At 45.1% G+C, this 15,638-nt stretch overlaps 1 protein-coding gene across 1 annotated transcript; it reads right to left on the reverse strand.

Moving 5' to 3' along the window:
- Positions 1–14,295: 14,295 nt before the first annotated feature.
- On the reverse strand, positions 14,296–15,423 carry LOC115163167 (urotensin-2 receptor-like). Its single transcript, XM_029714836.1, has one exon. The coding sequence runs from the start codon at positions 15,388–15,390 to the stop codon at positions 14,296–14,298; it is 1,095 nt and encodes a 364-aa protein (XP_029570696.1). The 5' UTR covers positions 15,391–15,423.
- Between the last annotated feature and the right edge of the window lie 215 nt (positions 15,424–15,638).

Raw genomic sequence — 15,638 nt, forward strand, 5'->3', positions numbered from 1 at the left:
CTGGGGAACGGGCGGGCCAGTCCATAGCATCAATGCCTTCCTCTTGCAGGAACTGCTGACACACTCCAGCCACATGAGGTCTAGCATTGTCTTGCATTAGGAGGAACCCAGGGCCAACCGCACCAGCATATGGTCTCACAAGGGGTCTGAGGATCTCATCTCGGTACCTAATGGCAGTCAGGCTACCTCTGGCGAGCACATGGAGGGCTGTGCGGCCCCCCAAAGAAATGCCACCCCACACCATGACTGACCCACCGCCAAACCGGTCATGCTGGAGGATGTTGCAGGCAGCAGAACGTTCTCCACGGCGTCTCCAGACTCTGTCACGTCTGTCACATGTGCTCAGTGTGAACCTGCTTTCATCTGTGAAGAGCACAGGGCGCCAGTGGCGAATTTGCCAATCTTGGTGTTCTCTGGCAAATGCCAAACGTCCTGCACGGTGTTGGGCTGTAAGTACAACCCCCACTTGTGGACGTCGGGCCCTCATACCACCCTCATGGAGTCTGTTTCTGACCGTTTGAGCAGACACATGCACATTTGTGGCCTGCTGGAGGTCATTTTGCAGGGCTCTGGCAGTGCTTCTCCTGCTCCTCCTTGCACAAAGGCGGAGGTAGCGGTCCTGCTGCTGGGTTGTTGCCCTCATACGGCCTCCTCCACGTCTCCTGATGTACTGGCCTGTCTCCTGGTAGCGCCTCCATGCTCTGGATACTAAGCTGACAGACACAGCAAACCTTCTTGCCACAGCTCGCATTGATGTGCCATCCTGGATGAGCTGCACTACCTGAGCCACTTGTGTGGGTTGTAGACTCCGTCTCATGCTACCACTAGAGTGAAAGCACCGCCAGCATTCAAAAGTGACCAAAACATCAGCCAAGAAGCATAGGAACTGAGAAGTGGTCTGTGGTTCCCACCTGCAGAACCACTCCTTTATTGGGGGTGTCTTGCTAATTGCCTATAATTTCCACCTGTTGTCTATTCCATTTGCACAACAGCATGTGAAATGTATTGTCAATCAGTGTTGCTTCCTAAGTGGACAGTTTGATTTCACAGAAGTGTGATTGACTTGGAGTTACATTGTGTTGTTTAAGTGTTCCCTTTATTTTTTTGAGCAGTGTATATATTTTTTATTTAACCTTTATTTAACTTCTGCACCAGTCCTCATCTCTCTATACTACTAGATTGTTACCTCCTCTCTGCCACTTCTTGTCGCCTCATCTAGTTCCCCATCTCAACTTCTTGGCTCTTTTGTTTATCTCCAATGTATCTTTCTCTTATCTCTCTGTTTCTATACCATATTTTACCTATAGCCCATCTCTCCTTGTCCTCTCAACCCCTTTCTCTCGATTTCTCGCTTCCCTTATAATCCACTATTTCTTCCATCCTTATTTCCTTTCTCCCTCTGGTCTAAACAACTGCTCTCCCTCTGGTCTAAACAACTGCTCTCCCTCTGGTCTAAACAACTGCTCTCCCTCTGGTCTAAACAACTGCTCTCCCTCTGGTCTAAACAACTGCTCTCCCTGTGGTCTAAACAACTGCTCTCCCTCTGGTCTAAACAACTGCTCTCCCTCTGGTCTAAACAACTGCTCTCCCTGTGGTCTAAACAACTGCTCTCCCTCTGGTCTAAACAACTGCTCTCCCTCTGGTCTAAACAACTGCTCTCCCTGTGGTCTAAACAACTGCTCTCCCTCTGGTCTAAACAACTGCTCTCCCTCTGGTCTAAACAACTGCTCTCCCTCTGGTCTAACCAACTGCTCTCCCTCTGGTCTAACCAACTGCTCTCCGTCTGGTCTAAACAACTGCTCTCCCTCTGGTCTAAACAACTGCTCTCCCTCTGGTCTAAACAACTGCTCTCCCTCTGGTCTAACCAACTGCTCTCCCTCTGGTCTAACCATCTGCTCTCCCTCTGGTCTAAACAACTGCTCTCCCTCTGGTCTAAACAACTGCTCTCCCTCTGGTCTAAACAACTGCTCTCCCTCTGGTCTAAACAACTGCTCTCCCTCTGGTCTAACCAACTGCTCTCCCTCTGGTCTAACCAACTGCTCTCCCTCTGGTCTAACCAACTGCTCTCCCTCTGGTCTAACCAACTGCTCTCCCTCTGGTCTAAACAACTGCTCTCCCTTTGGTCTAACCAACTGCTCTCCCTCTTGTCTAACTCTCCCTCTGGTCTAACCAACTGCTCACCCTCTGGTCTAACCAACTGCTCTCCCTCTGGTCTAACCAACTGCTCTCCCTCTGGTCTAACCAACTGCTCTCCCTCTGGTCTAAACAACTGCTCTCCCTCTGGTCTAACCAACTGCTCTCCCTCTGGTCTAACCAACTGCTCCCCCTCTGGTCTAACTCTCCCTCTGGTCTAACTCTCCCTCTGGTCTAAACAACTGCTCTCCCTCTGGTCTAACCAATTGCTCTCCAAGGATGATCACCAGCCTATATCTCTCACCTATCCCTCATTCCTACCCCTCATTCAACCCATCTCTCGTCTGACCTCTCCAGGGTCAGAGAGACATCAACCCATCTCTCTTCCATCCCTCTTTCTCTTCTCCTCCTCCAGGGTGAGTATCCATTTCTTCGGGGTCAGAGAACATTCTCCACGTAGAGCAGGTCTCGTGGGGAACGCTCTACGCCATCCCTGTCTCCTTCACCTGTGACCCCGCCCACGCCATCGCAGACCCCACCATGCCCATCACCTCTGTGTGACAGTGTCACCCATAGACCTGGAGGACTCCTACAACAGAGGGAGGGAGGGGAGGGAGGGAGGGTAGAGAGGTCGGGAGGGAGGGAGAGGAGGGGAGAGAGACGGGGTGAGGGAGAGGGTGAAGCGGGAGAGAGGGGTCAGATTTTTCCTGATAATTCGGGAACATCTGAAATATTATTTTCTATACCAGCGTCTTATTAAAACATAAATGGTATGTTTTTTACTTTTCTATGTGGTGCTGATCACATCACTGACGGTAGAGGCGAGGAGAAGGACAAAGGAGAGGACATCATGAAAATGATTTAATACACACGGGTCAGTTTTCCATACTCCAGTTCCACCCTCCTCCACCATGGGCTACAAAACCAAAACTGTCTCTGGATCAGTCTTTACGTGCCAGTTTTATCAGTGGCAAAGGAAACAAGGTTGTACTGCTACTCCATCACATTCCACTTACTATACAGTGTGTTCTTCAGTCTAAATAAAGTTAGATAAAACTAAATAGGTTTTATGTAATGTTAATCCTTTTTCTTTTTTTTCTGTGTCATGTTTCCATCCCATTGGTATTTCTGTATTGACTGTATTGCAGAATGAGAGGAGGTGAGGGCTCTGGGAGTGTGGTGCCAGGAAAATAACCTCTCACTCAACGTCAACAAAACAAAGGAGATGATCGTGGACTTCAGGAAACAGCAGAGGGAGCACCCCTCTATCCAAATCGACGGGACCTCAGTGGAGAAGGTGGAAAGCTTCAAGTTCCTCGGCGTACACATCACTGATAAACTGAAATGGTCCACCCACACAGACAGTGTGGTGAAGAAGGCGCAACAGCGCCTCTTCAACCTCAGGAGGCTGAAGAAATTAAAGCCCTTACAAACTTAAAAAAAGGGCAAACTACCTGCCTTCCAGGACACCTACAGCACCCGATGTCACAGGAAGGCCAAAAAATATCATCAAGGACAACAACCACCCGAGCCACTGCCTGTTCACCCTGCTATCATCCAGAAGGCGAGGTCAGCACAGGGGCATCAAAGCTAGAACCGAGAGACTGAAAAACAGCTTCTATCTCAAGGCCTTTTATCTCAGACTGTTAAACAGCCATCACTAACACAGAGAGGCTCCTGCCTACATACAGACTCAATCTCTGGCCACTTTAATAATGGAACACTAGTCACTTTAATAATATTGACATATTTTGCATTACTCATCTCATGTATATACTGTATTCTATACTATTCTACTGTATCTTAGTCTATGCTGCTCTGACATTGCTCGTCCATATATTTATTTATTCTTCATTCCTTTACTTTAGATTTGTGTGTATTGGGTATATGGTGTGAAATTGTTAGATATTACTGCAATAACATCTGCTAAACACGTATGTGACCAATAAGATTTGATTTGATATTGATTATGTTGCAGAATGGGTTGTCTCCATCCCATTGGTATTTCTGTATTGATTATGTTGCAGAATGGGTCGTCTCCATCCCATTGGTATCTCTGTATTGATTATGTTGCAGAATGGGTCGTCTCCATCCCATTGGTATTTCTGTATTGATTATTTTGCAGAATGGGTCGTCTCCATCCCATTGGTATTTCTGTATTGATTATGTTGCAGAATGGGTCGTCTCCATCCCATTGGTATTTCTGTATTGATTATGTTGCAGAATGGGTCGTCCCCATCCCATTGGTATTTCTGTATTGATTATGTTGCAGAATGGGTCGTCTCCATCTCATTGGTATTTCTGTATTGATTATGTTGCAGAATGGGTCGTCTCTATCCCATTGGTATTTCTGTATTGATTATGTTGCAGAATGGGTCGTCCCTATCCCATTGGTATTTCTGTATTGATTATGTTGCAGAATGGGTCGTCCCCATCCCATTGGTATCTCTGTATTGATTATGTTGCAGAATGGGTCGTCCCCATCCCATTGGTATCTCTGTATTGATTATGTTGCAGAATGGGTCGTCCCCATCCCATTGGTATCTCTGTATTGATTATGTTGCAGAATGGGTCGTCTCCATCCCATTGGTATCTCTGTATTCATTGTGTTGCAGAATGGGTCAAATGCCTGTGTCCTCTATTTCTATCTCGTTGTTTCTCTTGTCTCTCTGTGTTTGTGCACCAATGGTTTTCTACACTTGTGGCCATTCCTATGATCTGCAGCGCCACAAGATACAGAATGGCTCAAAGCAAAAACAGGCTTTAGAGAAATGAGTTTTGTAGAGGTGGACTGGTGGTAATCCTCATGTGAAAGTATCAATCTGTTGAAGCACTTCCATGCCATTTACTAACACAGGGAATGGGGCCAGGGACCATGCGTTTTCTTTTGAGAAGAAACCCCATAGTTGAAAAGCAATGTGTCTATTTTATATGTCAAGCTTATCATTGATCAAATGGGATATATCTGTGAGAGGAGAAGATTCTCTGTGTGTGTGTTTTTTTTGTTGGAAGAAATAAAATGTCCAGAAGTAACCTGTTTTTGGAATTGGGCTTATGACTCACCCTTAGCTTTCTGAAACACATTAAGCTCTTAAGGAAGTCGAGCCTTATCCCATTTTACGCCCAGACGCTCAGGACAAGACAGTGTTTCCAATCTCAAGCTAGGGACATGGTTCATGCATCTGTTAATGAAGCCTTCTCCCCTTAACGAATCAGCAACCTTTCTTTATTCTTCACCCCTCTATCCACTTACTCCCAAGCAATTTGAGATCAAATCTTACTGGGGAAAGATGAATGAGTGTGTTTCCCTGTACAGCATGTATCGTGTTTATTCAGTAGTTGTGTATCGTGCTCCATGTGCCACAGATATTGACACAGAGAAGTCATGAATATGCATACAGATCTAACATTACAGGGAGAAGTAATGCTCATTCAGGGGCCTTCTAATGCAGGCCAGTTGGCATAATTCAAAAAACAGAAATTCCTGCACATTTCCCGAAGACGTACTTTTATATTCCAAATATCAACATATTGATAATCAACTGGCTTTCATCACAGAAAGACAATTCAGTTGGTTAGATTTCATGGTTGTGCCATGTGTGTCCCTACCACTCCCACAACCATATCTGTGGCACATGGAGCACGATACACAACTACTGAATAAACACGATACATGCTGTACAGGGAAACACACTCATTCATCTTTCCCCAGTAAGATTTGATCTCAAATTGCTTGGGAGTAAGTGGATAGAGGGGTGAAGAATAAAGAAAGGTTGCTGATTCGTTAAGGGGAGAAGGCTTCATTAACAGATGCATGAACCATGTCCCTAGCTTGAGATTGGAAACACTGTCTTGTCCTGAGCGTCTGGGTGTAAAATGGGATAAGGCTCGACTTCCTTAAGAGCTTAATGTGTTTCAGAAAGCTAAGGGGGCGGCAGCGTAGCCTAGTGGTTAGAGTGTTGGACTAGTAACCGAAAGGTTGCAAGTTTGAATCCCCAAGGTACAAATCTGTTGTTCTACCCCTGAACTAGGCAGTTAACCCACTGTTCCTAGGCCGTCATTTAAAATAAGAATTAGTTCTTTACTGACTTGCCTAGTTAAATAAAGGTAAAAATAAAATTTAATTCTGTGACAAGTCAGTTGATAATCAATACATAAAACACCGTACATTCTAAACAGGCTGCATCCTATATTAGAAAGTGTCTCTTCTTTCTCTTGTCCTTTGTGGACTTATTGACCGAAAAATGCATCCGCCATAATACTTTCACCTGTGCTGTTTTTTCAGTGCAGATTAAGGAAAGGACAAAAGCATAGGTACCTCATGTACTCTGTTGAGGTGTAGGCTTGGGACCATTTACTCTGTTGAGGTGTAGGCCTGGTACCATTTACTCTATTGAGGTGTAGGCCTGGGACCATTTACTCTATTGAGGTGTAGGCCTGGGACCATTTACTCTATTGAGGTGTAGGCCTGGGACCATTTACCCTATTGAGGTGTAGGCCTGGGATCATTTACTCTGTTGAGGTGTAGGCCTGGGACCATTTACTCTATTGAGGTGTAGACCTGGGACCATTTACCCTATTGAGGTGTAGGCCTGGGATCATTTACTCTGTTGAGGTGTAGACCGCTCCAGCCAGTGCCCCGAGCCCAATCTCCACCACTTCCTGGGGCCTAGGGAGCGCTATCTGTCTGGTTGGGTAGCAGAAGCCTGGCACACAGGACCAGTAAGCTTTGTTGGCACGGTTTAAATCCCATTATGTCTTAACTTGATCCTTAAATCCTCAGTCAGCCCCCCCATCTGTCAGTTTATTTCATCCTCAATCAGAGCAGTCTGTCTGTCTGTCTTGGACAACAGATGCATCTTAATAATCCAGTTTGTTGTCTAATCAGGAAGCCATGTTGAAAACATCAATACAGTGATCATTGAAAAGAACTGCACGTTTCAGTATTTGTTATACACATCGTGAAAGTTTGAAGTTAGTGTCTTAGTGAGAAGTTAGAACCTACAAATCTCTCCCTTAAGCTCTGTTTAGGTGATAGAAGTGTACTTTTCAATAGTGCATGATAGTAGGCGTGTAACCCATCTCCTCAGGCACTTCATATGGGTCCTGTTAGAGCCAGCTATCCTCTCTGAGGAGAGATGGATGAGAGGAGTGGGAGGGAGGATGGAGGAGTGTGAAATTAGGAGAGAGCGGAAGAAAGAAACAACAGGATGTAAAAACATGTTAAGTAAACTGTGAAAGAAACCGTGGAAAGTATAGAGTTAGACATGAGGCGGTGAAGTGCTGTGCATAACAATTGTGGTTCACACTAGGGGATGTGTTTTGTTTAAGTCTGTTGAATTGATCTTTCGGGTAACAAAACCAGTTGAGGACACAATAGAGATAAAATCATCTACCACATTGTCACACAGGAAACCTGTGGGATTCAGTAGTTACATTCAATGCACTCTTGTTTGAAGAGAGTTAGTTCACAGGGACTTTGATCAAAACCAAAATAATATAAGGTTTAATAAACACAAACTTTAAATTCTGACTGTTCAGACTGGACATTGAAGGCCACCATCACCACCCTGCTAGAGCAGCTGTCCACATTGCTGTGTTTTCAAAAGATTTCATCATGAATCTCTTTTGATCATCATTTTTCCATAATAAAATATCAACTTAATTTAGATTTAGCTCCATCCGTGGTTAAAAACGTCCCATGAAAACTTTCTTGCGGTTACTTGACCCTAAAGTGGAAGATATACATACAGTGCATTCGGAAAGTATTTAGACCCCTTGACCTTTCCCACATTTTGTTACGCTACAGCCTTATTCTAAAATGGATTTCCCCCATCAATCTACACACAATACCCCATAATGACATCACAATACCCCATAATGACAAAGCGACAGTGTTATTTGAAATGTTTGCAAATTCATAAAAAAAAACAGTAATACCTAATTTACATAAGTATTCAGACCCTTTGCTATGAGACTCTAAACTGAGCTCAGGTGCATCCTGTTTACATTGAGCATTGAGATGTTTCTACAACTTGATTGGAGACGACCTGTGGTAAATTGAATTGATTGGACATGATTTGGAAAGGCACACACCTGTCTATATAAGGTCCCACAGTTGACCGTGCATATTAGAGCAAAAACCAAGCAATGAGGTTTGAAGGAATTGTCCGTAGAGCTCTGAGACAGGATTGTGTCAAGGCACAGATCTGGGATACCAAAACAATTATACAGCACTGAAGGTCCCTAAGAACACAGTGGCCTCCATCATTCTTACATGGAAGAAGTTTGGAACCACCAAGACTCTTCCTAGAGCTGGCCACCAGGCCAAACAGAAATCGGGGGAGAAGGGCGAGGTGACCAAGAACCTGATGGTCATTCTGACAGAGCTTCAGAGTTCCTTTGTGGAGATGGGAGAACCTTCCAGAAGGACAACCATCTCTTCAACACCACCAATCAGGCCTTTATGGTAGAGTGGCCAGACGGAAGCCACTCCTCAGTAAAAGGCACATGACAACCCGCTTGGAGTTTGCCAAAAGGCACCTAAAGGACTCTCAGACCATGATGAAACCAAGATTGAACTCTTTGGCCTGAATGCCAAGAGTCACGTCTGAAGGAAACCTGGCACCATCCATACGGTGAAGCATGGTGGTGGCAGCATCATGCTGTGTGGATGTTTTTCAGCGGCAGGGACTGGGAGACTAGTCAGGATAGAGGGAAAGATGAACGGAGTACAGAGAGATCCTTGAAAACCTGCTCCAGAGCGCTCAGGACCTCAAACTGGGGTGAAGGTTCACCTTTCTTTAGGACAACAACCCTACGCACACAGCCAAGACAATGCAGGAGTGGCTTCGGGACAAGTCTCTGAAGGACCTTGAGTTGCCCAGCCAGAGCCCGGACGTGAACCCAATCGAACATCTCTGGAGAGACCTGAAAATAGCTGTGCAGTGGCGCTACCAATCCATCCTGACAGAGCTTGAGAAGATCTGCAGAGAAGAATGGGAGAAACTCCCCAAATACAGGGGTGCCAAGCTTGTAGCGTTATACTCAAGGCTGTAATCACTGCCAAAGGTTCTTCAACAAACTACTGTTTATTTATTTTTTTAAATGAACAAAACTGTCTAAAAACCAGTTTTTTTTCTTTGTCATTATGGGGTATTGTGTGTGGATTGATGAGCAAAAAAAACAAATTAATACATTTTAGAATAAGACTAATGTAACAACATGGAAAAAGTCAAGGGGTCTGAGCACTTTCCGAATGCCCTGTAAGTCCAGTTTCATTTCCTTAAAGGGGAATGGAAACACTTTAGTAAATAAACCTGCCGTTCTAAATTCTAGTCTTTCCATTCCCCTTTAATGTCATTAAAAGAAACCTCCAACTGTAAAACCTCCAACTGTCTCTCATTCCTGCTCCGAGTATGTAACGGGCTGGACCCAGCGTCTTCTGGAGCGCTATGAGTAACACAAGCCTTCATTGGCTAAAGCGCAGCCCAGTGTTTACAATTGAAGCAGATGCGTTGCGTTATAATTTCCTATTCGCCCTGCGCCGCCATAACAAACGGAGATGGGGGATAGGCAACCGCTCTGCTCCACTCCAAATAACAGCTTATACCCTATCTACTGCACTACTTTTTTTCCCATTACTCTATTGGCCCTAATCAAAAGTAGTATATAGGGAAAATACACCTTGCAATCTGAGAGTATGACATCAGAGAAGCATTCAACAAGGCACCGGTGGTGTCTGCTGGCCTAGTATATTATTCTCTGTGACTAATTTGGATCATTATTATTGATGAGCGTGTGCCAGGCGGTACTGTGAGGTAAAGTGGCACAGTGACCGCTGCCTCTCTCTCTGACCGCCTGACTCAGCGATCTGACAAGCTAATCCATGTTTAATGAAAGGACATCAGGAGTGTCTGCCACTGTAAATGACCACTAGACCATTAGGGGGGGGGGGTTCAGGTCTTGACATATGGTGCTTTCTAATGCAACTGCTTCATTTCCATATGATTAGTATGCATTAAATCAGGATAGGTTATAATTCTGGGAGTCAGAAGTTATGAGCTGTGACTTCCCTCAGCGGTGAGGACATATGCAAATTAGAGTCTTCTGAAGTGTCAGGGAGAGCATGAGAGCCAGAGATAAGGAGGGAGTGGGTACTTAAAGAGAGAGAGAGAGAGTGTTCCTGTGTGTGCATGCAGGTGTGTGAAAGGAAGTGTATGTAATTTATTGTATTTTTATTTCGGGGGGGGGGTTATCAAGAAGGCGCTTAGGTGGTGTGTGTGTGGAAGGGGGCGTGGCAATGGCTGCAGTCAGCACATGGACACTAACATTTTAGAGGCCCCCATCTTGGCGGTATAGAGAAATGTAAGCATTTTTAAGCATTTTCTTCATGGTTTTAGACTTTTTCAATTCTCCCTGACTGTCTATTTTGGTGACTGTTAGTTCTCAAAGATTATATTATTGGAAAAGATATAGGTACATTATATTTTCTAGATACTTTTATATCTTATTTTGGTCGTTTAAATTTACACTGAAAGCGTTTTCCCATCCCGAAAATGTATCATAAAAAGAAATGTATGTTTTTTTATTTTTATTTACTGTTTGGACAGTAAAGGTGGCCCAGCTAAGGTTTTCAGTGGCAGAAAAGTCCCTGTGGGTGAGTTTGAGGAGGTAGCGATGTGAAGGCAGATGGTGGTGTGAAGTGACACTGATATGGTTCCTGATGAAGCAGATTGGACTGAACGAGATTCCGTGCTGTACATAAAGCATGAGGTATGATTTATCCATCGTAGCTGCCACGAGGACAGCACAACCAGAACAGACGCTCCTGTCCTGATGAATAGTTTCAAATGTAAAATTCATAAATATTTGAATGAACAAAGATATTGATCCAGTCAGATCAATTCTGGAGCACACCCTGATAGGATGATCATCCATTGATGATCAATGAAACACTGATATATGATCAGGATTAAGGAGAATTGTGGTGATTTGTAGAAGGCCCGAGGTAAACAAACCAAGCTAAACATGTAGATTTCAGCACTATGGCCAGCAGTCATACCGGAGATCAGAAGATCTGACCGTCAGCACCATGGCCAGCGGTCATACCGGAGATCAGAAGTTCCGACCTTCAGCACCATGGCCAGCAGTCATACCGGAGATCAGAAGTTCCGACCTTCGGCACCATGGCCATCGGTCATACCGGAGATCCGAAGTTCTGACCTTCAGCACCATGGCCAGCGGTCGTACCGGTGTTCCAAAGTTCTGACCGTCAGCACCATGACCATCGGTGATACCGGAGATCCGAAGTTCCGACCTTCAGCACCATGGCCATCGGTCATACCGGAGATCCGAAATTCTGACCTTCAGCAGCATGGTCATCGGTCATACTGGAGAGCTGAAGTTCTGACCTTCAGCACCATGGCCAGCGGTCGTACCGGTGTTCCGAAGTTCTGACCGTCAGCACCATGACCATCGGTGATACCGGAGAGCTGAAGTTCTGACCTTCAGCACCATGGCCATCGGTCATACCGGAGATCCGAAGTTCTGACCTTCAGCACCATGGCCAGCGGTCATACCATTTTTTCCGCCTGATGTTGCGACCTTCAGCACCATGGCCAGCGGTCATACGAGAGATCCGAAGTTCCGACCTTCAGCACCATGGCCAGCGGCCATAGCGTTTTTCCGAAGTTCTGACCTTCAGCACCATGACCAGCAGTCATACCATTTTTTCCTCCGATGTTCCGACCTTCAGCACCACATGACAGTAGACAGTGACCAGTCAGGTATTACTGAAGCCACTGCACTCGGAGGATAAAGACTGGAAGGTCTACACAGTTTCTTCACCTTAGTGCAAATGAAGGAGATGAGGGGAGGAAAGCCTATAGGTTGTTATTTAATAAACGTCCCAATAAGGTGCAAAATTAGAACCCCAGCGTGGCTAAAACCCGCATGAGGTTATTATTGGTTGTAATATGATCCCCTCTTAAAGAGCAGAATTACTTATTTAAGATTTATTACATGCAAAATAATTTCTCACATGTAGCTCTATATCAGAGCTATACAACAAGTAAGTGCATGCTTTTTATGATCAGTAAACATCATGCTATTTCAGATAGGCTATGTAGCATATCAATTCGACATGTAACTAAGCAAACTTCTGTCATTTAGCTTGCTTCATCAGAGAAGGTAGGGGTGGCCCTAGACTTTTGGGGTCTTAAGAACATTTTTGCTTAGGGCAAAACATTTTAGTGGCCTCTTGAGGGCGGAGAGAACGTTTTTTTGTTTTTAATTTAATCTCCTGCAATTCTACACATTTTGCCAAGACTTATGCCATGTTAATGATATGAGTGAGAGAAAAGAATCTATGAGGGCCCACTGAAGGGAAAAAAGTACATATAACTTACCGTCATTTTTAGGTGACCTTTCAAAGTCTAGCTTGCAAACATTTTCTATCTGCTATACATGGACAAATGCGCCCTTTTGCTGCTTGACAGGAAGAACCCACAATGAATGGAACATAAACCTAAACCATACATACTTGTCAGGTATAGTACACTTTTTTACATTTTATATCACTCAAATGGCCAAAATTGAGAGATGGAGAGGTGTACTCCAGCAGTGACTTACGCTGTAATGCATTGGAGCAGGCTGCAGGCTTGCCTCATAGCTGGGAATGGAACGTTTGATTTTGAAGCTATGTTCCACTACTGATGAGTTGCCCCCGTTCTTCTCAGCCAGACAGACAGCAACAATCCAGGGCAGAAAGAGGAAGTGCTTTTACTCCTGTGTGACTCAGTCTACTGATCAACAGGTAACTGCCAACAGAATGGGAACATTTGAGTAAATGAGGGATAGAAAGTAATATTGAAAGCAGGTGCTTCTACACAGGTGTGGTTCCTGAGTTTATTAAGCAATTATCATCCCATCATGCTTAGGATCATGTATAGAAATGCTGGGAAAGACATTATTTTGGCTACCAATTGCTATGCCCCCATCCACAGAGCACGAGTGGTCTCTGAATGGTTTAATGAGCATGATCATATGTCATGGCTGTCTCAGTCACCAGATCTCAACCCAATTGAATACTTATGGGAGATTCTGGAGCGGCACCTGAGACAGCGTTTTCCACTACCATCAACAAAACACCACATTTCTTGTGGAAGTATGGTGTCTCATCCCTCCAATAGAGTTCCAGACACTTGTAGAATCTATGCCAATGTACATTGAAGCTGTTCTGGCTCGTGGTGGCCCAATGCCTTATTAAAACACTATGTTGGTGTTTATTTTGGAAGTTACCTCTATATTTTACACATCACATGTCTGTTGAGTCTACTGAGCTGTATCTTCCACCTCCACGGTGTGTCTTCCTCCCTCCTGTGGTGCTATTCAATAAATGTACTTATTAGAGTCGACGGGCCATTCACTGGAGCCACGGATACTACACGTTGAAAGACAACAGGAGGAAGTCAGGTAGAATATAGCACAAGAGATTCAGAGTCAAAAAGATGTAAAACGTCCTCTCTCTGCCCTGAGTTGACACGGGCCCTGATTGACCTGTCCACTGTCCAGTCATATCTAACTTGAGGGATAGAAAGAAAGAAAGAGATGGAGGGGAGGAAAGAAGGAAGGAAAGAGAGAATGAAGGAAGGAAGGGAGGAAGGAAGCAAGCAAGGAAGGAAAATACAACAGAAGTTGTTTTTGGCTGCAATTCTTTTTCCACGGGCGACTATATCTCCATACAGTACTATTAAAGGCCCAGTGCACTACTTTTCTGAAAAAAATAATTATTTCCCCAAATAAATATTTATTTATGAATATATATTTTGTTATTGTGATTTTTCAGGGAGTGCTGCAGCACCCCTACTTCCCGCGGCTATGTATAAGGTGTATGACTTGACAAAGATCCAACTAGGATCAAAATGTTGTATTTTTTGTGTTTGATAAAATCACCTTACTAGAGTTGCTGACATTCCTTTTTTTCTAGGATAACACAGCAACCATAATATATCCAGCCATATCACAATGTAAAGCTTAGCAAATTACTTGTGTGCGCTTGACAGGTACGTAAAATGGTTGATATTCGTTCGTAAAAGGGACGATAATAGATAGACTGGTTACCTGTTGCGGTTTAAAAAAAACACTCTCCCTTTGTAACGCTCACTGTCCCCTCACAGTCCCCATCACCAGCGTCTCGGAGTTAAACTCAAACTGATTCGAGGAGGATGCCGACTTCCCGCAGGAATACAAGCTGGGAGTACGCTGCTTAAAAGACGAGGTGTAGCGGTAGAAACTCTTGTGTCTGTTCTTCAGGTACTCCCTGTAGTTCTTAGTGAGGAGGGTGTAGAGGAAAGGGTTAATGCAGCTGTTGGTGTAGGTGAGACAGGCCACCAGGTAGTTAATACAGGTGCGCGTGTTAGAGGCTAGGCTTAACGGTTTGTTGTGGTACAACGGGAACAATTGCCATATCCAGAACGGAAGGAAACACGCCCAGAACACCAGAACTATAGTGAAAATCATTACCAAGACTTTCTGCTTCGGGGAGCGCATGTTCCTTTTGTTGACGACTGAGTTCTTCTGGGACTCTAAGTAAGTGCCGGCTAACTTTGTATACAGATAGCCGATAATCAACCCAGGCGCCACGATGCTCGTGCCAAACAAAACAGTCAGATATATCTTATACGCCCGGGGTGCCCAGGTTGGCGCGCACATCCTCTTCACTGCTCCGTCGGGCGCGCTCTTGGTGGTCTCCGTGACCATGACCGTCATGGGTAAGGTGAGGACCAGGGAGAGAACCCAGACCCCCCAGGCCAGGGCTTTGCGGTAGCTCTTGGAGCGCCAGACCGTGTCCAGGGGCTTGGTGACGGCCAGGTATCGCTCCGTGCACATCACAGTGAGGGTAAAGATGCTGGCGTGCATGGTGAGCAGGTCCAGGCTGAGGAGAATGCGGCAGCCCACATCTCCGAAGTACCAATCCTTGAGGAAGTAGGTGCACACCACGAACGGGATGGTGGAGAGATACAGAAGGTCCGCTAGCGCTAGATTAATGATTGAGATGTACATAGAGGTGGCGAAGCGGATAGAATGACACATCACTACCAGAGTGTACACATTCCCCGTCACGCCGACTATGTACACGACCGACAACAAGGTCCCGAAAGTGGAGGTGATAACCAGCTCATCCACAATGCTCCCCGAGCCGCTGTTTGGAGCTGGCAGACTGACGTTCTGGTTAACAGTACTGTTGTGGTTCATCGCGCTGTGTAGAGCCTCTCCGATGTCGTTCCGTTGTTGTAACAGTGTTGTGTTTATGGTGGAGAAGTTGTAAAAGACGCAGCAGTTTAGTTTGCTAGTGAAGCGCACCGGTGCAGGTTGTGTGTTAACGTTGGCGATATCTGTCTGCGCGCGCTGCCTCTGCTCCTCTCGGCTTCTCCTGACGTCAGTCATCGAACTCTTCCCCAGTCACACTCTCGTGGGTCTTGCATTAAATATAAAAACATAAC

This window comes from Salmo trutta, chromosome 2 (genome assembly GCF_901001165.1).
Source record: "Salmo trutta chromosome 2, fSalTru1.1, whole genome shotgun sequence".
NCBI classification, from domain to species: domain Eukaryota; kingdom Metazoa; phylum Chordata; class Actinopteri; order Salmoniformes; family Salmonidae; genus Salmo; species Salmo trutta.